General features: G+C 42.3%; 1 protein-coding gene across 3 annotated transcripts; it reads left to right on the top strand.

The window, feature by feature from the left end:
* Positions 1-4516: 4516 nt before the first annotated feature.
* Positions 4517-24839, top strand: LOC108089730. Of its 3 annotated transcripts, XM_017188110.2 has the most exons (8): positions 15168-16581; positions 16665-16717; positions 16860-17899; positions 18242-18815; positions 19110-19226; positions 19610-19648; positions 20095-22651; positions 22717-24839. In XM_017188110.2, exons 4-8 carry the CDS (start codon positions 18366-18368, stop codon positions 23238-23240), a joined length of 3687 nt encoding a protein of 1228 aa, XP_017043599.1. In that variant the 5' UTR covers positions 15168-16581; positions 16665-16717; positions 16860-17899; positions 18242-18365; the 3' UTR covers positions 23241-24839. The 3 variants fall into 3 exon arrangements, with proteins under 3 accessions (XP_017043598.1, XP_017043600.1, XP_017043599.1); XM_017188109.2 differs by lacking the exons at positions 15168-16581; positions 16665-16717; positions 16860-17899 and adding an exon at positions 4517-5036; XM_017188111.2 differs by lacking the exons at positions 15168-16581; positions 16665-16717; positions 16860-17899; positions 19610-19648 and adding an exon at positions 4517-5036.
* Positions 24840-26654: the final 1815 nt, after the last annotated feature.

The raw sequence follows: 26654 nt of genomic DNA, 5'->3' as shown, positions 1-26654 counted from the left end.
ATGATAAATTTTGCTCTGTGCACCATTTGGCTGCTGTAGAGACTGACGAACGGTTAAATAGGCGAGCTTCAGTTCGCTTATTTTGCTGTTCTATTGGCGTGGGCTCGAAGTCAAGTTCTCACAGCAGCAGCAGCAACAACTACAGCAATCGAAATGGCAAAAGCAACAGCAGCAGCTGCAGCATTACCTACAGAAACAACAACACCGGCAGCGGTGGCAATTGTTGAACTACTTACCCACTGGGAAGGCCAAAAAGTATTTTTTTTCGCCAGCAAACGGCGTAATTGATGGCAAGATCTGAGATCGTTGTTGCTCCTAGCAGCTGACAACAAGTGGCAAGCTGTGGCGAACTCCTTAATTTGTTGAGTGACCAAGCAAACAAGCCGACAAAAAAAACGAACAAACAAACAATTAGAAGACTTTAACAGATTTGGGTTAAGATTGATTGGGGGCTTGAGTCCTTGTGGGAAAATCTGTTGAACTAAAGTTACTTGCGGACGTTCTTTTAATTGATTTTAAACAAACACTAATACAAATCGTTTCCAATCCTGCTGATAATGTTCTATTCTTGGATTCTATCACCAAACCAAGCATTAAAAATAAACAACAGCCAATGACCTTCATTATTACCACCCTGACTAAAACATAATTACCAACAATTAGAGGAATTAATTACCAACAAAAAAAAGTCCCGGCTTTTGAAATGCAAATCGAATTGAGTTGCGCAACCGCAGCTTAGTGTCCAATTATTCTTAACTACCTCAGGCTTTTTTTCCACCTTTTTCTGCACCGCCATTGCGTGCAAATCGAATACAATAAATTAACTAGTTTTTGATGTTGTGTCATGCAAAATAATTTACGAATTATTATGGCTTATTCCCGGTAATCAATCACAGCGCTCGAAAAACAAAAGACTCAGGCGACAAACTCGCAGCGGGCAGAGGAGAAGTATGCAAAACAAAAATCGGGAAAAAAGGCAAGTGGAAGAATTTCTTTTTCTTGCCAAAAAGCAAAACCGAAAACCAATGTAATAAATAACGAATACATATATGTGTGTACATATGTACTGTAAGTTCCTGAGGGAACTTTCCGTGGCCTTTTCATTTCAGCCATCATTTATTTATTGAAGTGCGGCCGGCAGCTTCTTTGGCTTGGATGGTGCTGAAGCTGGTGGCCAATGAACTCCAGCAATGAAAACGAAATGTATAAAAAACGAAAACAACAAGAACACTAAGCGGCCACGAAGAAGAACCAAAAAACGCGGCAGAGCCCGAAACAGAAACCGAAAGATACCAAAATTGTTGTTCCTTTCCCCCTTTATATTTCTTTATTTTTATTTTCTTTCGGTTTTTTGGTAAGAAGTCATTGAACCTGGCCAACTGCGTGTGTGCGTGAGCTTGAAATAAACTTGGCTAACCAAAAAACGAAATGAAATGTAAAGAAAAGAAATGATTGTTGCGCCCAAAATGGAGAGGGAAGAGCGGGAGCGGCCAGAAAGAGCTATCAAAAGCGGGCAAAACGATGATGAGTTGGCCAAGAAGCCGGCCCAACGAGCCAGCTGTATATGCCGGCTTTTTGGGCCTACGCATACCCGTATATCTTTCACATTAACTATGTGAGGGTTGCCCCCTTCTTGATGCGTGTTTTTTTTCTTTGGGTGTTAAATAATACAGACAAATTTTTGGTCCCGCCTAAAACGCACTTGTTGTTGCCCAGAGGCTTTTGCTTTTAGCCTAAACGAACACATATTTATTTAAAAGAGAATGCTTCCTCTTTCTTTTCGTTACTTTCAATTATGGGATAGGCAGAATTTGTTGTTGATCGAGATTCCATTCCCTAAGACGCAATAGTTTATGCTAAAATCTCTGAACAAAATCACTTTTGTTTATTCCGCTTAGTTGAAAGTTCTTTCCTTTTCTGGACAGCCGAAAATTAATGATGCACGATTAGGCAGCAGGCGCTATACTCATAAATAAATAACAAGTTAAATTACCTGGTGAACTTGAAAGTTCTTTCCTTTCCAAAACTAGACAATTTTTTCTATTATTCTTATGCTTTTAAATATTAGTAATCTTGAATACACATTTGAAAATCACATAAATTATTATTCCCTATTAAGTTGATTTTAATATCCACTAATATTTTCCCAATGAAGCCCATACTAAGTACTTAGAACAAATTTATTTATTAAACAAACGAAGAATTGCTTACCGATAACTATGATTTATGGAATATTTAAGAAATCTACATAAAACACTTTTATTTTTTCGTCCGCTTAAAAGTTCTTTCCCTCCATGGTCATAGCCAAATGAGCGATGATGTATTAACTATTAGTATTATGTTCATGCTCGTGTGGTGTTTTAGAATCTATTGACCCCATCGTGCTGGGTTTTTGCTTTCAGGCAAAAGCGTTCTAATGGGCAAACAAAAAAGGTTTTAATCCCAGTTGCCGCACAGAGTCTTTCGCTTTTTTTAAAGCCAACTTTGTATGCTTCAATTGTTATTTATAGAGAATGATGGCAGCGGCACCAGAGTGTGGCCAAAACTAATGAGTTAGGCCTTTTTTCCCGGCCACAAACGGATGCGGATTTGCCTCTTGATTCGCCCAATCCTCTGACTTTTGTCTTTCATGTCTATCTTTCCAACGAGCGTAAAGTTCAAGGTTGGGATTTGGCATCTAAAAATATTTTTTACTCCCCGTGGTTGAACCCTCCGCCTGTTAATTACACTTAAATTATGTAAATGCCCGTTTTTCAATTAGTTTTCGTTAACGTCTTTTGTATGTGGGTATTATATTGACTTAGCATTATCCAATGTTCTGCCCACTAATTATTTATTTATTTCCTTTGAGGGTTTGACGATGTGCCTACAAAACTTTACGACTGCGGATAGGCATGTTATAGAGGAAGTTTTAATCTACTCAAAATGTGGTTGTTCGGTGAGTGCTTTACACATCGGTTATACCGCGATTTTATTGCCATCGATTAGATCATTAATGGTTCAAAGCCTGAGTCATTGCATGACTATCGCTTTATGCACAAAAATCAGTTAGACTTCACAAGCTTTTTGAAGTTCAACTTTTACTTTTAATATTGTTTGCATTTAGATTGTACAGTTTTAATTAATTAAACACCGTAAAATATATTCAACTGAAAACCAAAAAAATCTGACTGAACAGGGGCCAAAACCTCGACCATCGGAAAATAGAAACATTTGAATGCGGTTTCTTTGAGGACGCAATTACAAAAGTTTAGTTCCACTTTGGAATCGGACTTCAATTGGCAAAGTTTTGGGCTCGAGACTTAGATCTCCTGTCGCCAAAATATTTAACACAGAGATGCATTGCTCATCGGCCCGAGTGTTAGTTAGTTTGCGGATTTTCTACAAGGTTTTCTTGCCTTCTATGGGGTATTCCTTAAAAGTATTACATAAATTTAAATACCCAAATTAAGTAATCCATCACAATGATAAACAGCCTTGTAAAGTGATGCAAAAGCTCTCACTGTCACTTCCCTTTTTTTAAGCGCTACACTTGTTTGCCAATTGTTCGGTTGCAATTATAGCATCATGAAATTTGATATCCCAAATAAAAAAAAACACACAAGCAGAATTGAAACAGCAACAAATCATGAGCAAACCAATTACATGCCATGCCAAACTTCTGGCCAAAAGAGAGAGAGCCACCTCAAACGGGTTAAGAGAATCGAGAACAAGTGGCCCGCGGATGGCTTTTGGTTGCGCTTGGCTTGCGCGGATTCTAAACTCGTTAGAAGAGTGGTGTTGTAATTTTACGCTCGCATGCTCAATTTACGCTCGCTGGCCAACCTGTGGATGCACTGAAAGAAAATGTTGATGTATAGTTATTTTCTTACATCAATTTCACAGGTATAAGCTTTCAGTTTTTGGTTTTCTTTGAAAAAATATTGTTGATTATTTAACTTTATTTTACAAAATTCTCAAATATGTTATGTTTGTTGTACATATACAAAATGAACGTGCATTTTAAAATGTTAATATTATCATATCATATCATGAAAGTCTTATCAATCTTATCAAATCATCATTTCTTTCTGTGTGTTAGACAAGTTTAGAACTATGTACGTGTGTTTTGTGCGAAAAAGAGTGGCGGCATTTGCGGTGGTGTTGGTGCTGCCAAAGAGATACCTGCGCCCGCGCGCTCACCTTGAATGAAAGTTCTGGCCTGTTGCGCTCAGTGCGAGCGACAGAGAGAGGGCGAGGGAAAGAGAAAGAGAGGGGTAGAGAGCGCAGAGAGAGCTCTGAGATCTGATCAGTGTAAATGGCGATCAAGAACCTGAGACACCTGAGCTGCTCTCTATCCGAGTGTGTGTGTGTGTGTAAGGTGTGTGTTTGAAGAGAAAGAAGAGAGTGCTGGATGGGCGAGTGTGTGCGTAAGGCCGTGTAATGAAATGCTGAAAAGTCTATCTGTCTGCGCAGTCGCCGCGCTGCCGCTGCTCTGCCTTCAGAAGCCTCTAACGACATCGACATTGAAGTCGCACCGCGACTCATCCGTAGTTTCAGTTTCCCGTAAGCAACAAAACGATCGAGACATGATTTCGTAAGACGCACGCGTTACGCTTCTACTTGCTTCAAGACAGCAAAAAGACCACTGATCCACCAGACTATGTACTATACATATTGCAAAAATCCCACCCACTAAACGTTCTCAAATCAAGAAGCTATTACCCCCTTTTCAAAGTGATTTGTGTGCAAAACAAGAAATTGACAAAAAGTGACATCCATAAGACTGCCTTTAGTTATGCAAATTTCCACTAGACCTAAGCAAATTAGTTCAATTCCCCACAACCAGTGCATTTGTGTATCATAAATATAGTTCGCTCAACTATATTCGAAAAGTTTAAGAATAACAAAGTGTCCACCTTAATTGAAACTTAAACAGCCAGCAAGCACTTTTCGGCTTCGGATTGGATTTATTGCGTAATGGATTTAAATTTAGCCGCAACATTAGCAGCAACCTCAACAACACGGAACGGATATGCATTTAAACTCTGAACATGGTGAGTACATTCCGTTGATTTATCTCACATGCACTTAGCAATTTTTTCCCGACTATCTTTTTATGGCCCTAAGTCAATTATTTAGTTGACAAGCTAACGATCATGATCGTTTATACTTTTGGCGAAGGGTTTTTATGGGTGTACGGCAGATACAGATAGAAGTTACATAGCTTAGAAAAGCGGTGTTCGGTTCCCGAAAGTTCTGTAAAGAAAGCTTTCTTCGAAAGAGTTTGTCTGTCGGAGAAGCTTCAGGAAATTTTTGGGCGGGATTGTAACAGGTTATATTAGGACTTAACGATAAACACTCATTGTTCTTTTCCCATAAGTTGCATAACAAATTATCATAGTCACGTCTAATTAAATCTTTTCTTTTAAATTGATGCTTTGTTAATTTCTAATTTCTAGCCAGAACTTTTTTTTGGAACTTCTCCTTTAATTTATTCTTAGATAATTTTTCTTTATTATAACTTTTTTATTGACATCTTAATTGATTGAATTTATTCCTGATTTTCAACTTTTTCTCCACTAAATCTCGCACTCGAGCGATCATAATTTATGACTGGCGTTTAATTTTAACCATGATGTTACACAGCAACCAAGAACATCTTATTATTCTTGCCATGAAGACTTTCACATACAATTTATGCTAATCGTAAATTTTCGATAGAAAGGTTATATAATAGTACGTCGCACTGGGCGAGAACACGTTTTCAGCTAAAAGCCCAAAAAAGCGAATAAAAAGTATGATGATTAATTACAGACAGGCTAGAAAAATGGCATAAGCACCTAAAATTTCTTGGCCGCAAATGGGAGATGGCCGAATGATGGGAACTGGCATTTCATTAGAAAACCCATATACAAAGCTACTCCTCTCTCCTGTCCCTATATATACATACATATACAGATATAAATATATATATTTTTAATAATCACATCAGTAAAAACAACAATGTAGCACTCACAACACAAATAATTAGACAAAACCAGTTTGGGCTTAAACAAATCGCACAAACAACAAAATGGGGGTAAATACGCCGGCAGAGGGACAGAGAGCGAATTATAGGCTGGACGAGGGTTAAAGCGAGATGGCAACAGATAATTGGCGACGTAAGGCAGAAAAACCTTGACTTTGACTTTAAATGACTCGACAACTGATCGCACGCTAACACGCTCCAACAGGCGGCGATAAAAGCAACAACGCCAGCAGCAGTAGCAATAAAATATTGTATAAACAAATAAATTGAAATCGAAATCAAAACGAGATGAATGAACACACAGAGCAGAACAAAACGAAACCGATCGAAACCGAAATCAAAACTCATTGCGAATTAGTAATGCGATTGGAAATCACACGAAGATAATTTCAATATCAAGGTCAATAGCTGTTGCAGCTGTCCAAGTTCTTGCGATGGCCCACCTGCTCCCACAGAGTCGTCAATCTCCTGACTCGATTCCGAATGGCATACGAAATGAGTTATATCTCAATCCCCCCATATTTAGCTTGTATGGCTTGGAAACAGCTTGCTTCGCTTTGCAATTTAAATGAGCCCCCATCTAAGTTTGTGTATGAAAGCAATTCTTCTGATTCCCCTACGGTTTTAGATTCTTCATTATTTGTTGTTGTTCTTTCTTTTTTTGGCACGCATGCCGAGGGTTCATTGACTGGCAGCCAAACACACACACACACATACACAGGCAAACTCTCCCCACCCCACAAAACAAATGACTTAGGCAACAAACTTGCCTTCGTTCGGTTTTCGTTTTCATTTCGAGCCCAAGAAGATGCTGTGTGCGCAAGCGAGACAGAGCGATTGGGAGAGGCCAAGGACCTAGGCCAAGAATTAGAGAATCCCCTCCTTTAAGACCCCCCTCGAAAAGTGAATCTGCCGCTTCAGCTAGCAGCCGAGTAAGAAGCCAATGACCAGGAGGGGAAACCAGTTCAGATCGGCTCATCCTTGGGCCAGGGGCTCGGTTTGGGTTTGGGGCAGGTTGCAAACAGCCAGCTCCTCTATCCCAGCCACCTCCTCCGGATCCCCCGATTCATCCTCCCGGTGGTACAGGCATCGCGCATCGGGAATCATTTGCCGTGAAAAGGGCGTTCAACTGGCAAATGCTCATGGGCACATAGCGTGCTCAACTGAAGCAAGCCAAAGGTTCTTGCACTCGGGCAGTTCTTCTGCCACTGCACTGAAAATAAGAGATTTATACATGATCTATTTAAAAGAAATTTCATAAAATCAAATCGAACAAAAATACAATATTCAGATCATAGAATTCTTTACCGAGTTTATAGATTCCTTTGTTTTTTATTAACAGTTGTTATAGTTGTTGAGACCTTTCAATTTGTTGTAGTAATTATAATAAGATTTTACTTGACATATATGTATATTAATTATAGTTTAGTCAAGACTTGCAAGTACGCCCTATACCTTTAAACCAGAAACGAATCTCATTAACAAATTCTTGGAATGCTCCTGGTTTAATTGAATGTTTCAAAGACCCCTTTTTTGTTCGGTGTTGTTATGTTCTGCTCTTCTGCCACTTCTAAGGCCTGATGAAAAGGGAATCAAATCACTCTTACTCTTGGCCAGCTTTATTTTTTACTACCAGGGTTATTGACTCGCTTGTGGTCTTACCTTGGGCGGTTCTTCTTGCCTTTTGCTTTCTGCGGGAGCTGCATCTTCGGTTGAAATTGTTGCTACCTTGGCCACTTGCCACGCACATGAGGAAGTTGGGGAGGCTGAAGAGCTGCCAAGTCATCCGCGGCAGCCTCCCGGGTTAAGAGAGTTGAGTCGCTGAAGAGAACGCCGACGCACAGGTGGCAAGCATGCAGGTAGAAGGAAAAAGAGCGAACCAGGAAGAAAGTGTGGCCAAGCAAAAGAATGGAGCGAAAGAAGTGGCAGCGCAGCAGCGGATGAAAAGAAAACAAGTTCAATGACCGACCTACTCAAGCGCGTTATAACCAAAGCACACACACACACACGCACTGCGGAGAGAGGAGAGAGCACATGCGCATGCGCCGAGCTCATGAGCCGAAGTTAAATTCAAAGCCGAAGTTAGGAGCCGAAGCCGAGTTACGAACCGCTCTTGACGTTGAACTTTGGTGCGACAGGTTCTGTGTCAATGTTGTTGTTTGGTTGCCTTTGTCGCCCATTGTTGTTGCTGCTTTGACACTATCGTGTTTAGCTGTAAATGCCCACATTGTTGTTGGTGTCGGTGTTGTTATTGTTTTTGGTGCATAGACTGTGACATTGGGCACTCGAAGAAAAAATTCAGAATTGACTTATTATAATTTGTATGACACTCTTAACATATTGAAAATTTTATTTATTTTCCATTTATTTTTCGAATTCTAAGTAAATTTTATTGGCTTGAAATCATGACTTTTTCTATTATTACTAAAAATCTCTTATAATAAAGTAAAATTTCTGGCAGTGCATTGTTAAAAGAACCGACCGATCATTGGGGGTCAGAATAACAAGTGAGATGTAAGAATCCAGAGGATGGGGGCGGTTAAGTTGGTTAACTATTTTGTATGGGCCAGTGTTTTTTGTCTAGCTCCCCGCCTTCTATAGAAGTGGAAATCAAATTATGTTCATTTACGCGCCATGAATACGTAATCCCCCAATTTACCGGCCCCTCGTAATTTGACTATGACAAAATGGCTTTTTATTAACCTAACGGTATATTCACCGGCTGTACTCCACCTATTACTTTTCGGTTTTACAGTTTTATGTCGCTGGCCATTAAAAAACGTGCTTGGCGTACTTTATGATTACTTTGCTGGCGGTTAAGTTCACAAAGACACCGCAGAACTGAACTTTGAAGTGGTCTTCTTCGGCGGCAAATAGTTTTGCATAATGTCCCTGGCAGCGAGACTTCCGGCTTTAGCTCTAGTTCATTGTCAACGGTCAATTTGCAATCGAATGCAGCACAACCCCCATAAACAGAGCATGCGTTGCAGAAAGAGAGTCGAATGGGGTTAGAAAAGAGAGTGCAGCGAGAGAGTGCATTGAGAGCTTTGCAATGGTCTGCAAATGCACTCAAAGAAATTTGAACTAAACCAAGTAATAAAAAATTCTACATATTAGATTTGATTTATTTTGTAATAAAAGTAAAGTTATGTAAAAATCATTTCTATCCTCGAGATATTTTTAAACCATTATATTATTCTATTTGCTGAAGGTTTCATGAACTACATGTTTATTGCGCAGGAGCTTTGAATATGAAATATTTCATTTGAATGAATCTTAAAATTGTCTACTTTTTTTTTAGCAATATTTATTCTGTTACCCAAAAATCCTTCTCCTGACCTAAGCCAACATGTTTTGTGTTTGAAAATAAACTCCGGCTGTGGCTTTTTTCTGCCCAGACAAAGCTGCACAGTGCCAGAGATCCACCCTCTGTGTTCAGAGCCCCGAACTTAAACCCGATGTTGGCCGAAACGAAGCTCTGCTGAAAAGTGCCGCCCTTGCTACGCTGCTGCTGCTGTGCTGCCTGCCACATAGCCATTCTGCCGCTCGGCTTGTTGTTATTGTTTCGCACTGGGCGAGTTCAGTTGGTGCCAAGTGCAAGTGCCAATAGCAATGGCCTCCCACCGCCCACCGCCGCCCGTCCGCCCCCCCGTCGGAGAACCACCTTGTTTACTGTCTGCAATCGGCGGGCAGAGCAGTTGGCGTTGCAGCCAACGTTCGCTGCCGCATTTGGCTGAAATCGAAGGGAGCTGGGCAGCTTTTGCAGCCCGTTATTTCAGTCCTGACTCGGGATGTTAGCGCGTTGGGCAGGTCATGTCTCATGGCACAGCCGGTGTTGCGTGGACCAAAATGAAAAACGGACCCCGTGCATATATAGTATATCCATCTATATATAGTTGCTAAATGCTAAGGCCGAACAGCTTGAGCAAAGCCAGCCACTAATGTGTTCAATCATCAGCAAACGAAAAGCGTTAAGAATAGTACATATAGAGTGCTTAAGTGTGCGTTAGTTAAGTGTTAAGTCAATGTATCTAATTAAGGAGCCCGAGATACCACCAATTGGTGCAATGTGTTCACACGACGATCAGCGCAGACCATTATACTTCGATCGCATCTACTTTCGCGACACCTTCGCCAACATCAGTTTCTTCAAGTCGCGCTTAAAAAGCCACCAAAAACTGGCCAACACCTGAAACACAGAGCCGTTAAGACTGAGGCCATAACACACAGAGAGACTGAGTTTGAATTGTGCAATAACCAAAGAAAAAGGTAACTAAGGGGGTTAAATCTTATTTTATTTTGAAAGAATCTTAGGGTAAAACTGGGGGTCTCCTTAAGGATACAATTTACATGTTTTCTGAGTTCAAATGTAGCTATAACCCCAAATGAGTTAAGCAAGGGTTAGGGCCTTTTTTAGCATAAAATCTACTTTTGCTTTTGTGCTGACCATGTCCTAGCGCACTGACTCCCTGTTTCGCCTGTCGTTGTGAAAGTTCGCCTCTGCCTCTGCCGACGCAGTTCAACAACCTTTCTCTGCACACACAGTTCAGTTCGGTTGGGCTGAGTTCAGTTCAGTTGAGTTCAGTTCAACTCCGTTCTCTACTGTTCTCCACTGTTCTGTGCTGTTCTGTTCGGTTCGGTTCAGTTCAGTAATGCAGTCCGCCCGGAGGAACCCAACCCAAAAGCGGCCCAATGGCGAACTTATATCCTTGTATCCCAGACACAAACACCAGCCGTTGTCTCTTTCGCACGCATGGCCTTGGTTCGTGCGGCGCTTTTGCTGAATGGGTGGAAAAAATTAAAAGTGAAACTTTGCTGCGCCTGCCTGGGCAGACGATGACGTCGGCGCAGAAGCTCGGCTCAATTGCAGTCTGCAGTCGGCAGTTGGCAGTTGGCAGTTGGCGGTTTGGCAGTCGGCAAGGTCCTTGCCCTCAGCGGCAGCGCAGCCACGAGTGGAGTTTTCCTTCGCCAAGCGGCGGCAGCAGAGGACTTTTCCGCGCTGCACACTGTCAAGTCCACGTTCACGAGGACCAAAAGGAGCAGCGAACCCAACCCAAGTTTCGCAGGACCTTCGCGTCTGTCTGCTGCCTGCTTCTCTGCTTTCGCCTCTGCCGCTGCCGCTGCTTCGGCCAACTGCTCTGCCGCCGTTGACGGTGGCGGCATCGACGACGTCGTCGTCGTCCTGTGTGTGTTTCGCTTTCCGTATTGGGTGTGTATCCTTTTGCCCGGGTACGACGACCGTACGTGCCCGGCGGAGTTCATTGAACGCCAGCCGCAGCGCCAGCGATTTATGTATGGAAAGCGAAAAGGATAATGAGCCGAAGTCGACTGAGCGAGCAGCCTGGGCCCTGCCCCAACATAACGGAGTGCACTCGGCAAAACTTTACAGCCAGCATTAAGTTGTAAAAAAACATTACTCATACGCCACTTGTTTCCTTAACCTTTTGTGGCAATACGTGAATAATCATTATTAATTTTTTAATGGAAATCTTAAAACAGAACAACTTTTGTAAACATATTAACAGGAATATTTATTTTTTTAAATATTTGTAAGTTGTTTCTAGTCTAGGCTAATAAAGCTTTATTACTCTGGCATGAAACAAGGATATAAAAAACTTATCAAAGTAAATGTTAATAAGCTCTTCGTACAAAATCACATTTTGTCAAGAAAAGTGATATAAAAAATCTTAAATGTATATTTGCATACATCCAGCCAAAACAGGAAGCATTTTTTCCCAGTGTAGTCACATCCACATTGATGGCGTCGTCTGGCGTCTGAAAATGCCTGAAAAGGGTCGTTCGCCTTTTCTGTTGTCTGGCCCTTATTTTTGTTGCCGTTGTTCTTGTATTTGTTTTTTTTTCTTGCCCTGTGCGAGTGTATGCTTTTTTTTACTTTGACTTTTTTGTTGTTGTCATGGTCTGGCAACCAATCTCTCGCCTCCCCCCTGCGGCCCCGCCCCCTTTTTTGCCAATGGGAGGCAGACACTGGCTGCTCCTTTGTCGAATTTATGCGCATTTTCAATCGCTTTGTCGTAGGTCGTGTTTGTTGTCGTTCCATTCGGAACTGTCGTCAAGGTAATGTGTCGCCCACAGGATTATGGATTTAAGCCGCTTCCTGTAACGTGTCCTGATCCGTCTGCCACAGCGAGAAGACACCTTCTGTGGTGTGCCTCATCTTTGTTGCTCGCTTGCCATTCGGCTGGCACTTTTCTACTTAAAAGTTCTCCACTTTTAATTGTTCTTCAGCTTGTGGTTTATTGATTTTCGCCACAGGATAAATGTGCAATATTGTATTGTTCCTTTTCGAGCCTTTGCTGGTAGCCATGACATCATCGTAGGCAACATCATTTGGCTGCAGTTGAATTTGCATTGCCTCATCGTCTGCGCCTCTGCCGCTGCCTGCGTCGACGTCGACGTCGCCGTCTGAGTCTGAGTCTGGGTAAAAAGCATTTGACCTTTGGGTTCGTTAACCCTTTTGTCCACTAGATGATGTAAGCCATGGGAGGACTTGAACGTAGAACCAGTAGCTAAATATAAACATTTTCTGTTTGCTCACTGAATCGCCGTAGAACACTTAACAATGCGATAACCGGAAATGCCCTTCAACTGCTTTCCATTGTTGTTCTATCGCCAATCTAAAATTCAAAGTTTAATCGTTTGCAATTAAACCGCAAACAAACACATTTACATTTATTATATCAAGAACGGCAACAACAACAACAGAAATAGCATGCAAATGGAAAACTTTCACTGCGCAATAGGGCGAAAATTGCCAACTGATAAGGCAGCAAAGTGCAAACCAAAAGCTTAACGAAGCTAGAAAACAAACACTCGAAAAGTCAACTGCATTGATAAGGAAAATGATGTTGAAAAGGGGTGAACAGGACAAAAGAGGGTGGTAGCCCCTACGAAAATAGTACTTAATTTATGGTTATTTGACCTACGTCAAAGCAAACTACTGATTACATACAGATTCAAACGACTCAAGGGCACACTCAAAGCCTTAGTAAATAGTAATAATAGGAAAACCATAAAAAACACAATTGATTTATTATCATTTACAAAAAGCAGTTGTAAAATTGAAAAACAATTAGTAAAGCACAACAAGATAATTTAGTAGAGCAGCAGAAACCAGGTTATAATCAAGAAGATATAGGCTTGTTTTATTTATAATCAAAATGAATGAACCAAATCTTAAAAGAATTTTATTTAAATTGAACCAAATAACTGAACGAATTCCTAATGAATTTATTATACACATTTGAAAACGAAAATCAAACACATCGTTAATTTATTTCAATTATCTTCAACAACAATAAAATGCATGAATGAATAAATACTTTCTGTTTTTGCATTTGTTTTCGGAGAATTTGAATTGAATGTGGTAAAATGAAAAAAAATGTGTATAATCGTTTTGCGTTTATCATTTGTTTGTTTAATATACTTTCGCTTTTATTTTTGTTGCTTTCTTTCGTGTCCGAGTGAATTTTTGAATTGATTTAAAATTTACGTTTATTAACTGCCAAAATGCGAAACGACTTAACTGTACAGTGGGAATCGCCTAAGTATTCCGGAGTGGGAGCGGTTCAATCGCCTTTTCTCACTCTCGCTTGTGGAATGGAGAATGCACTCGTTTTGCACATGCGCAGATCAAAGTAATGGCAGCAACAAAAACAAAAGAATGCACAGCGTTTTCAAGGTTAAAGTGCAACGAAACCGCAACACAATACCTAACCAGCCAAAAGGGGGTGGATTATGAATGGGTGGGGTGGGTGGTGGTGGTGGTTGTGGGTGGTTCGTGTGCTCACAGAGGCATCAGCATAAAAATAACTGGCATACCTTTTGTTCAATGTCCTTGAAATGCTGATATTAATTTCACGACACTCTGATTAGATAATCACCTGCACACACCCACTGCGCACCACCCCCTCCCATCGTTTGTGTGTGTGTGTTGTTGTTGTTTTTTTTCTTTATTTTTTTTTCTATTTTGCAATGCGGATGAGTGAGACGAATGCGGCAATTTTTGTTGTTTTCGCATTCAATTCGCATGCACATTCTCGACTTGTGACTCAAGGTTATGATGATGATGATGCTCTAGCCGAACGCCCCGCCCTCCCACTGCCCCCACCATCCCCCCCTTCGCCTTTGTTCCCTTCTTCTTTTTTCGCTGAAAAGCTCACACAAATTATTATTACACAGACGACAGAGGAGAGCGAGCGAGAGAGAGAGAGAGACAAACAAATAGTGCACAATTTTATTTTATCAGCTGCCCCACCTCACCACCCCCTGCGTTTCGTTTTTCGCTTTTCGTTTCGTTTTGCATGCACATAAAACTAAATGCGAACTCCCCCCTTTTCGACCCCCGTTCAAAATGTTAGGGGGTACGTTTTACATTTCCGGGTGGTGCCCTCTCTGTCGCACACACACACCCTGTATTAGGAGGCACCACTGAATGACTGCAAATCATCTCGGCCAACAATGGAAAATATGGATTAACATCGAAGTACTGGGCATGCAAAGCGAATCCCAGGCTAAAAACGCTGTGACCGTATTGAAAGTGTAGCGAATGCGATGCCATAATAGATCAGAAACCATGGGGAACGACCTAAGAATGTGTAAATACAAATTCTACAATTCCTGGTTCCGCCTTCGATAGCTTTTATTATTGCAAAGATTAACAGAAATACCAAAACAAATAGAGACCGTTGAACTGCAAATCAATAAGCTTCAAAATTGTGCTATAAACTGGTGTAAACCGCTTTTTCGGTTTTTGTGTCACCCCTCTAACAAATAATTAGCGCGATTTGTAGAGATTAAATCAAAAAGAAATAAAAACAAGGTAGTATACTAATTACCAAAATTAATTATATAAATCGCAACTCCTGCATAACAATTATTATTTATTTTAAAGTACAAAAGGCCCCCTTTTAGAACTTCCATGCCTTGCACACTGTTAAACAATAAATATTTACATTACACTTGAAAAAATACATCGTTAAATTTGTTTATTCATTGAAACTACTTAGCTCCGGTGATTTCCTACTTAGATAGAGCGGGATGGCTAGCAATTTATGACTGCGGCGCCTCGGCAGAGTGCAGTTATCAGCTGAACGTGCACATATATATATTATATTATATAGGAATGCATATAGGTAGTGCTCTAGTGCGGTTAGTACAGTTCGCTTTGTCCTTGAGGGAGCGATTCCGACCCCATTTGGGGTTCGGTTCGTTTGGGCTCTGTGCAGTGGGAATCGCTTTCCGCGTTGCAATTTGATAAAGATCGATGCATGCGAGCGAGCGAGCATAGGAGCTTCGCGGAAGTTTTTTCTTTTCACTTGCGGCACACATGGCGTATGCGCAATGTGGCCGAGCGCTTATCACGGGTCGTCAGCGTTCAAGTTGAATGTTATATGCTGAATGTTGAATGCTTGCTGTTCCGACCAATTGCCAGCGTCTCTCTCGGCGCTGTTTTATTTCATTTTTATGATTATGTCTTGGTCTGTGTACGTTATTTATTTTTAATTTCGCTCGCGTCGAGTGTGTGTCCTTCAAATGCAATTGTGCGATGATTAGAAACGCAGAGCGCCAAGCGATTTTTACTTTTTGTTTCTAATGCCTACGTGAGCGTGTGAGTGCAGCTGTTTATTTTCATTTTCACAGCGATAGCGAAAAGCTTTTTGGCGCGCTATCTGCTGCAGTTACGCTCACGATTGCAGTTGTTGATTTAAGTAGAATATTGTTGACTTTTCAGCGGTATGCATGACAAGACTTTCGACTTCCTAGTGCTGCTCCTCCACCGCCTCCTCGAACGCATCTGTAATTGCGCAAAGGGTTGGGCCGCCCCTCCCTCTCGAAAATCGAAAGTATCTCGCACAACCCACGAGATTTTATCTTCCTCATTTCGTCTGCATATTTTTGGCTGACGGCGCCAGCTGGCAAGCCCACTCAAAAAGAACAAAAAAAAAAAAAAAAAAAAAGAAAAAGGAAAAAATAAATAACTGAAATACACAAGGGATGGGAAAATCACGAGCAGCCAGAAATCACTTTCTGCAGATCGTTTTCGCACATTTCCGCACTCGCAGAATAGAATCAAAATGCAATTCGCAAGTGCAAGTGCAAGTGCAAGTGCATCGGACACACATACATACATCCACATACAGACATACAGACAGATTCACGTAGAGTGTTGCAATTTTGCATCCGTGTCGCTTTTGATCGCCGGGGCTCGGAAAATTCACATTCGCAATTCGCATTCTACGTGCGTGCAGTTCGACGAGCGGACGGGATCAGAGCCACTTGGTAGCGCCTTTTCGGCCACTTGAGAACTTAACGGGGGAGTTGAAACCCAATATGGTGTACAAATAGCCGTATTTATTGTTCATATATCTGTACAGATTGGGTGAGTCCACAACAACCCCACTTCACCATTGGCCATCAAAGTGAACTTCCTGGTTATGCGATTGCACTCAACTTGATTGGGGGGCGCGATAACATTTCGAATTAATGGTGGGGCTTAGTACGGCGATAAGGAGGAGAGTTCCTGGAATTTCCTGCTAATTTCGAGCAAATAGGTGAGGATTTGTATGGGGAGAATCCCTTTTAAGAGCAATCAACATACGGAAGTATGCAACATAATTTATTGTATTTATTTAAGGTTCTCGTTCCTTATTTCCGGATTTCTAGGAATTGTGCAGGACTTTTTATTAGGTAAAAAAGTTATAAGCTGTTAGTAACGATAAGATATATCTGTTGATTTATGTAATCAAAATGGAGTGATCAAGCCATTTTTGTTCGTATCAACGAATTGCTGAAGAGCCAATCCAAAAACCCAATTCATTGTCGTTTCTAGGAAGGAATTAAATGGCCAGCCTTGCACAATAAATTCATGATTGCGCAGCTGAAAATGTCCGAGGAGGGAAAAAGCGAAGGAAGACCAACATTTAAAATAATCGACATGCAACCACCAATGAACCACCGCTGCAACCACTAGTCCACTAGCACCACCGAGCGAGAAGCTTTCGCCCGAAAGCGCTTCCCAACCCTCTCTCTCTCTCTCTCTCTGTCTCTCTCTCTTTGGCGGAGAACTTTCCGAGCGAGAATCTCTTGCGGGATGCGTTCGTGTATGCAGTGCAGCTCGTATTGGTGCAATGCCGGTTGATGTCCCTGTATTGGTTCCACTGTTGGTGTGTGCGTGTGTGTATGGGGCTTGCAATTTGGAGCTTTTTTGGGGTCTATGCCGGTTGGATGTGGGTCAGTAGTAGGAACTCTCGGTTGGCGGCGTCAACGTTTCCCTAGCTCTTCTTCACAAAAATACAAAAAAAAAAAAAGAAAAACAAAACTGCAACAAAAAAAAGATACAAGAAAAACAATTAATAAATACAAATATTTGCTTTAATCTCTGCTCGCATTTTCGTTGTCGTCGGCCGCAGATGCACTTGCATTTCACTTCCGCCTGGCGAATTTGGATGAAAAATTAAATACCGCAGTGCAGTGCGAATAAGAATGCTGGCTGAGCAGCAGGAGGTCCGCCGTAGATTGTCAAGCAAAGCCGGACAGCCGGAGAATTATTCCGGGGCGGTGGGCAGGCCACACGGCGTATGCGTAACGAGAGAACGAAACAGAAAGTGATGCGTAATTTGCGGGCCCAACACACAAATTATTCAAATGAAAAGCAAAAAAACCGAAAACAGTGCAAGGAGGAACAACAGCGACAACAAAATAAAATCCACAATCAATTAGCAGCTCTATAATAATTAAGAACCCAGAAATAACACACAAAAAATATTTTAAATAAGTTTTGAAAGCAATGTAGGAGAAAAACCAAATGCGAATGCAGAACGAGAGTACAAAATGCAGCAAGCGGCAGCCAAATTGAGGAGGATAATTCAAGTGAGTTGTCTTCGAGGAATTTTCATTTCGTTTTCGAACCGGTGATGATGGGGTGGGGATGCCCCTGAACGTGAACGTGTAACCTCCATTAAGGCCGCAATCTTGAACTGCACCAGCCACCCAAAAACCGCCCCCCATTCTCGACGACCCCTTCTTCACTCGCTACTCGTCGCTCAGTTCGTTGGGTAGTTAGCTTTTTTGCACGAATGCAACACTGTGCAAGAGGAGCTTTTCGAGGGGGCGATGAAACGGTTTTATAGGGTGATAGGCGCCTCTATTTATAGCGCCAAATTGTGTCTATATTTAAAACTCATTTCGTCCCCTTCCTTTGTGCCTTTCCAGATCAAGTAAAACTTCAACCACAACTAGCAGAATAAGCAGCAACCACTGATACCCCTATATATATATATACCAGCATATATATATAGCCTTTGGAAAACAACAAACAATCTAGCTGTTAGTCGCCATGCATGGACATCACAACCACAACCACAACCACAACCAACTGCAACAGCAGCAGCCACAAAATCCGCAGGATCAGCAGCCAGGAGCCATCATGAAGGCAGCCAATCAGCCCCACCATCCCGCCCACAGCCATCCGCTCAATCATCAGCACCCACATCCGCAGCATCCGCATCCGCAGCATCCCCATACCCATGCCCAGCCACATCCGCATCCGCACCACAAGCTGTCGGCGAGGAGGGCGCGCAGTCGCAGTCGAAGTCGCAGTCCCACGCCGGACGGCAACCAGGATTATGATGTGACCAGGATGCGGGAGGAGGACTTCGAGCGACTGGCCGTCTACCTGGTGCCGGATGTCCAGGCGGAGCGGGGACTGCCCAATCGGGCGGACAAAACGCTGCCGCGCAGCCTGACACTCAAGTCATCCATGGTCTACTCAACGCCAAATGTTAAGGTAAGAGAACAATTTTCCACAAAATTATATAATATTTAGTAGAATAACAACAAAAATTCAATTAAAAAACTCTAGAAATTAATTTTAAAAAAATATCACTACCATAAAAAAAAAAAATAAATTAAAGTACATCCTAACAATTGAAATAAAAATATGTGTAGCAAAAAAAATCAACATTTTCTCATAAATAAATAAACATTTTCTCATAGATAAATTATATGTTATATTAAACTCTTAAAAATCTAATAAATCATCAAATTAACCCTTTTTTCTCTCAATTTTTACTACTTTCAGACTGAAGGAGTTTGGAGCAGCGGGGTCATCCCACGTGGCACTCGCTTCGGCCCATTCGAAGGCATTCCAACCTCAAACTATCCCAATGATAAGAATAAGGCGCGCTATTTCTGGCGGGTAAGCATCTTCATATCCTTATGAGCTTCACTTATTTGAAGGGCTAAGCATCTGTTGTGGGCTTTTAAATCATTTGCATATGTTTTGTTTGCCATATTTTTGGTCACAACTCCTCCCAAAAGAGGTTTAAGTGTCATTTCGAATCACCTAAAACATGCTTCCCCCATCCAAATCATCCAGCTGACAAAATAAAATATGCAACTAACCAACTCGTTTCTCTTTAATTTTTATTTCATGTGATCTAATCTTAAACCATCCCACAATTACCCAACCAAAATCAACACAAATATGTATAAAAAAAAATGAATAAAAACAAACCGAACATAAATTCAAAATTATATTATGCATTTTGGAAACAATTCGATTTGATTGTGGTTAATCAGGTGCAGGGAACACGCCACATAACCTACGGGAATATTAAGGTACCACTCACGATTTATGCTTTCTATGATTTCTATTTGTTGTCTTTAACCCCTAACTTTACACCAGCTACCCCAACTAATTCCCCGATCAGCACAAACTATTTATCTAACGATCCTTGCACTGCTCAATTTGATCTATGTTAATGTGATGTGTTATAAAAAAAAAAAAATTTTTAAATCTAAAATTTAATAAAACTATTTCAAAATATGTACTATATAAATAAAACTGAAATAAATTAATTTTAAATAATTAATTACTGATTCGATTTAAGGGTACTTTAATATTTTTAAAAGTTTTTATAAACACATCACGAAATATTTCTTCCTTGTAGTAAGCTCTCTGTTTGTTTTCCTTGTTGTGCTTATTGTGTCGTTATCCTTTCCATTTTCACTGCTCCAGAGTTTCTCTAAAATCCCCTTTTTCCCTGCTCTCTTTGATTCCGTAGATCTTCAAGGACGATGACTACTATTATCTGGATGGTTCGGATCGTTCGCAGTCGAACTGGATGCGCTACGTGGCCTCCGCGTACAGCTTGTCCGTGATGAACCTGGTGGCCTGCCAGCACCAGGAGAACATCTACTTCTACACCACCCGCGACATCCTGCCCAACGAGGAGCTGATGGTGTGGTACTGCAAGGACTTCGCCAGTCGCTTGGGCTACGATGTGGATCCCGAGACGACGATCTTCGGCGCCTGCAAGCAGGCGGTGGAAGCCGAGGAGGAGGCGGACGAGGAGGAGGAGGAGGCGGCGGAGGGGGAGGCGGGCAAGCCGCGATACTCGATGCCAGCTCCCGAAATTCCCGCCGATGTGGCCGTGAGTCACATCACCTACGTGATGGGTCTCCATTTGCCGGTGGGTGCGGGCAATGTTCCCACAAATGGGAGCAATGGTTCCGCCGCTTCCGTTTCCGGTGCCACGCCCCCGCCCCCAAGTGCCACGCAGTGCTGCCGCCGTTCCAGTCCACCCGCCCACGTAAGCACCACCTCCTCCTGCAGCTCCCACCATCCGCACATCCAGCACGGACGACATGCGTCTGTGATCATTGGCCAGGATCGATCGCCGTTGGCCAGCAGCGACAAGGATACGGCGGGATCGCCGCTGTCCGGCTTGGACCACCAGATGACCCCGCAGGATGGCAGCGTGAGATCGGTGCGATCGGACGAGGGCTACCACAGCAACGAGTGCCACGAGGATGGACTCACGCCGCCCGAGGATTCCAGCGACAGCGAGAGCGAGCACAACTATGTCCTCGATTGTTCCAAGAAGGCGATTGCTCCGAAGGAGACGGTGATTGCCCAGGCCCAGAAGCCGAGCAGTTCGCCACCCGCGGTGGTGATGGCCAACACAACGAGCAGCGTGATGAGCAGTCCGCCGAGTGCCACGCCCATTTGCGAGACGGACAAGAACGAGTACAGGAAGTTCAAGGTGAAGATGCCGCTAAAGTACGAGTTCAAGAACAAGAGCTGCGTGAAACAGGAGCCGAGCCTGAAGGAGGTGGACCAGGAGATGTCCCTGCCGCCGGAGGAGGAGGAGGACCAAGCGATGCACCCCGAACCCGACTCCATCTGCCCCTCGACCACCACCCACCTGGGCGACGAGCACATGCTGATGATGGAGAGGGAAAGGGAGCGGGAGAGGATCCAGGAGAGGGAGCAGGCCAACCAGCAGCCCGCATCCTCCACGGTCATTGTACTGGAACACAATTCCGGAGGTCAGGCACGAACGATTGTCCCACTGAGTAAACCCTACTACGAACCAGATCCACCAGGGGAGCGCTACATGCGCTTCGGCCAGCCATCCTCGAGCATCCTGGAGACGATCCTGACCAGCCAGCATCGCCTGGAGGCGGCAGCTGCGGCGGCGAATGCCTGTCGCCAGGCGAATGCGGCCACTCCGCCACCGACTTCGCCCACGGAGATGGCCTACAGCTACAAGAAATCGCAGCGATACGGGAATGCCGTGAGTCCCGACAGCAGTTCCAATCTGGGACAGAATCCCGAGCAGCTCAACTCATCCGCCGTGGTGGTTGGCGAACAGGAAATGTCGAGGACAACCTTGATCAAGGGAGAATGCTCGCCACCGCCGCCGAGTCACCATCACCACAATGTGATCTTCTCGCCCTCGAGGCATGCGGCCTACTTGGGAGCTGGCGAGGCGGGTGGTCACTCCCCGAGTCCCGGTTACCCAGGCTATCCGCATTACGGAGCAGCGGCCACCTCCACCTTCCACTCACCGCCACACAGCTCCCATTCCCCCTTCGACCGGCAGTCGAATGCCTCGAGCGGAGCGGGTTCCGCCTCCAATTTGCATTTGCTGCAGACCAGCACCCAGATGTTGAACCATCCGCTGATGCAGCCGCTCACTCCCCTGCAGCGTTTGTCCCCCCTGAGGATCTCGCCACCCAGCAGCCTGAGTCCCGATGGCAACTCGTGTCCCCGAAGTGGCAGTCCACTGAGTCCCAACTCCTTGGCTTCCCGAGGCTACCGATCGCTGCCGTATCCACTCAAAAAGAAAGATGGCAAGATGCACTACGAGTGTAATGTGTGTTGCAAGACCTTCGGGCAGCTGAGCAACCTGAAGGTGCACCTGCGAACCCATTCCGGGGAAAGGCCCTTTAAGTGCAACGTGTGCACGAAGAGCTTCACCCAGTTGGCGCACCTGCAGAAGCATCACTTGGTGCACACCGGCGAGAAGCCGCATCAGTGTGACATCTGCAAGAAGCGATTCTCGAGCACCTCCAATCTGAAGACGCACCTGAGGCTGCACAGCGGTCAGAAGCCGTATGCCTGTGACCTTTGCCCCCAGAAGTTCACGCAGTTCGTGCATCTGAAGTTGCACAAGCGACTGCACACGAATGACAGGCCGTATGTGTGTCAGGGTTGCGATAAGAAGTACATCAGTGCTTCGGGATTGAGGACCCACTGGAAGACCACCAGCTGCAAGCCCAACAATCTGGAGGAGGAACTGGCCATGGCAGCAGCGGCAACTTCCGAGTGTTTGGGTAGGTTTCTATAACTTTAATCTGTAGGGAATTCCAACTAACAGTTGTGTTTATTATTCCTGCAGATAAAGACCATCCCGAACCCGACTCGCGGGAAGCCTACGAGCAGTTGACCCAGCACATGCATCCCGCTGTTCATCCGGGATTGAGGCACCTCTCGAACGGTGGCCAATCACCACCGCGTTTGATACCCCTGGGCAACCACTTGCCGCCACAACAGCAGCAGCCACATCAGCAGCAGCAGCCACACCAGCAGCAGGGCGTGCCACCGCCCCACTTGCTGATGGCCCAGCATTCGGTGGGGCCGGCTCCGATGCTGCTGACCACCGCCAGCCAGTTGCCACCACCGCCGCCGCACCACCAGCAGCCGTCGCCCAACCGCCTGCTGCAACACGGCCACCCGCATTCGCTGCAGCAGATGCAACAGCAGCAGCAACAGCAACAGCAGCAGCAGCAACACTCGCCCAAGGGACTCAAATCCCTGCCAGAATCGGGAGTGTATCTGCATGGGCAGCATGTTCAGGCGCAGGAGAGCCGACCGTCGGTCATCGAGTCCTCCAACCAGCCCATGATCATCGAGTGCACGTAGAACCCAAGCAGGATATGGGATATGAAGTAAAAAGGAGGAGGAGCAGCTGCAGACCAGAGGAAGTGATGGAATCCAAGTGCAATAAAATCAAATAGAGTTAAGAACAGACAGGCAGACGACAGACAGACGATACCCTTAAAAAAAAAAAAAAACAGAAAACACACGCAGCACAAGTAAACGTAACGGTATTATTATATAGTTGTATATAGTTGAAGATTACCCCTTAAAATTTTTGATCCTTCCCCGCCCCCCCTTGAAAATTGAAAATTGAAAACTCATTTTCGCGCTATGAAAACTAGATCTCACCAATCGGCAAACCCATGAATTCTTCTTCTCATCATTATCAGCATGGCAGGAGAGCACTAAAGGCATATTATTTTTGATAAATATTTTATATATATACACACACACAGCGTACATATAAAGGACGATGAAAATTGGCTAGCAGAAAGCGATTGTTAATGGGAGAATAAATGGAGCCGGCAGCAGAAGAGAATTTTTGCGGAAAAACTGAGAACTGAGAACGAGAGAAAATGCATTTAGAACTTTGACTTTCGATGATTTTCCAGTTGTGTTTTGTTCTCTCATCCTCTCTGTTTGTTTGTTTGTTTGTTTGTTTGTTGAGGCGCGCACCTTTAGACGTAGATTACACAGTTAGCAGTTAAAGGATAAATAAGGATACATTTACACATACATACAATACATAGATTCAAGTTGCCTTATTTGAATTTCGTTAGCACTGAAATCCCGCGGAAAAAAAAAACAAAAAGTAACCGAAAACATTTGCTTAGAGTCGATCATCTCTGTACAATAAGAACAGAACACGTGGAAAGCTTATATACGTATTTTATATATGAATATATCATTATTATACATACGGATATATATATATTTATATGTATTTTATTAAATATACACAACCGGAACAGCAGCAACAAACAAATGATAGCAAAACTGTACATAGGAGGAAACCTTATTTCGGCATCTGTTGAACTAGTATCGCCTAGCTATATATAATTACGTAGACCTATAGGGATTACCATTACCATTATCATTATTATGATTACTATGATTATTACGGAGAAAAACATATAAAAACTAAGCAACAAACGAAAAAAAAAACGTAAAGAAAACTTAGCTGAAAAATCGGTGCTTTTGACTGTTTCCATTTGTCCACATTTACATTTACGATTGTATTTGTATTTTGAAACACATGAATTATATTGTAAACCACACTAAATATATATAAAATATATATACACGTTAGTCTAACACTCTAGGATATTTCCCCAACTACTTTTGCGCCTTAATCATTCAACTCCTTCCTCCAACTCCTTTAACCACAAACAAAAAAAAAACCGAATCCAAAAAATTTGCTCGTATTGTACTTTACCAAAATTACGCTCTCAATTAGTCTTCGTTTTCGTCTGAATATTATATATTGAAATCTTTAGCTAAACTTAAGCTTATAATCTTAATGAGGCTGACTAGCTTTAAGTATACATACATAAATCTATTTAGCATATTAGCATATTAATAAAATAGTTTCTAAGGTCTGTATATTAAAGGCTGGGCCCAGAGCTCGGCTTCGATCTGTAAGACACAACACCAATTCGTAATTTTAAGTATTTGTCTTGTAAAGTACGAGATGAGGGGAGGTGGGGAGTTCGGGGAAATTCGCAAGAAAACCCGATAATTGAGACTAAGACTATACAAAAGTTTTTGTATTTTTGTATTTGATACAAAGCAAGCAGGAGCTAGGAAAGAGTGACGACGAGATGTGTTAGCCACGTAAGATCTAGATCTAAGCTAGCCCTAGATTTCTAAGCATATGCAATATTTATATATATACGCATAATATTTCTAAAGAAAAGCAAAACGCAGAAAGGATGAGACAAGCCTACATACATGGAAAATATAAAAGAAGATAATCAAAATTATACAAAAAACACAAAATTGATTTTTTATTTATCGTTTGGTTCAAATCTCACATTTGTTGGTTGTGCAATCATCTCATCATGATTATTTTTATTTTGTGCAATATTTTGTTGAGCTTTTATCGAAAACTCTGAATCTTATCTTTTTATTTATTTTCGCCATAGTTTCATCGACTTACAACTTTCGAGACAGCTACCGAAATCTACTAAAATAAGCGACACACATAATACTTTCCTATTTGTGAGACTGAATGAATTACTATATATACAATACTCGTAACTCATAGAAAAGACCCCCCAAAATCCAACAGCAGCCAGTTCTTATAGAGGGTCTGCTGTGGAGTTGACGGAACCCCAGACATTTCGATATATATTTTACCGAACCTTTTGTTTGAGCAAGCATTGTAATATATTACGATACGGATATGGATACGTCTAGGCATATATATATATATTTATACAAGGCACACATACATACATTAATATACGTAGTCGTAGAGAGCTATAGCTATAGCGATTTATACATACGAACAACTTATGGCCTATGGTTAAAGCGCCCAACTTTGTACAGTAATTGAAATCTGTTTCAGGATTCAAGAAACGTGACGACACAACGTAACTTTAAATGGAGAATAAATGACTGCTTCTTAGTGTTATAAGTGACTCTGATTTAGGTCGAACACACTCACACTCACTCACACACCTACACACACCCACACACCGACACACACACACTCACACACAAATGATTCAAGGATCAATTCTAGAAATCAAATCCAAATATATATTCCATTATATATTCAATAAGTCTATCGTATACCTTTATTGCAATCAATATTTCAAGTGTATGAATCTATATAATTACAATTATCTATAATTCAGCCCTATATAGATCATGTAGAGCCTTTGTTAAACGTATGTCCTATGAAATTGTTTACCCACTATCTCTCTCATATACACAAAATGTACAAAATTGGTTCTCATAAATAATTACAAATTAGAAAAGGAAACAACAAAAACGCAGCGAATTTTATTTGCAATCAAAGCTAAGCCCAATTAAAATTGCAATTAAAATTAATGATTTTATATTCGAGATGGAGATTGAGTTTCTGTTTGAACCCACTTGAAAAATAAATGTTGATTTTAACGAGCCTCAAGATATATACACGCTTATATATCAGTCACCTCTTATACCACAATAAACGAAATAATTGACTATATGCATATTTATACGCCAATTACATGCGAAACATCTAAAAGGAGAAACCATTAACAACCAAAATCGAGCAGAAAACAAGAATTATCTAATTATTTGAATGCAACTTAAATTCCTATTAATTATATATGAAATATCTCTATAAAATATCTCTAAAGAATCACAATTAATAACAGTACGAAAAGAATGAATAAATACAAAAATATTTCATAATAAAACTGTTCGATTTTCTACTTGGATAAAAGGTTTTGTTTGCAGGAA

The sequence above is a fragment of the Drosophila ficusphila genome, unplaced genomic scaffold (genome assembly GCF_018152265.1).
Source record: "Drosophila ficusphila isolate 14025-0441.05 unplaced genomic scaffold, ASM1815226v1 contig_106, whole genome shotgun sequence".
In the NCBI taxonomy this organism is placed as follows: Eukaryota; Metazoa; Arthropoda; class Insecta; order Diptera; family Drosophilidae; genus Drosophila; species Drosophila ficusphila.
This window is presented reverse-complemented; position numbering and strand designations above follow the sequence as displayed.

What these genes read in the sequence shown, in the direction of transcription:
- LOC108089730 (XM_017188109.2), top strand. Translation starts at nt 18,366, where the DNA reads ATGCATGGACATCACAACCACAACCACAACCACAACCAACTGCAACAG. An exon ending in AGGCGCGCTATTTCTGGCGG is followed by an intron (nt 19,227 to 19,609) that starts GTAAGCATCTTC and finishes GTGGTTAATCAG; the next exon opens with GTGCAGGGAACACGCCACAT. An exon ending in TAACCTACGGGAATATTAAG is followed by an intron (nt 19,649 to 20,094) that starts GTACCACTCACG and finishes TTGATTCCGTAG; the next exon opens with ATCTTCAAGGACGATGACTA.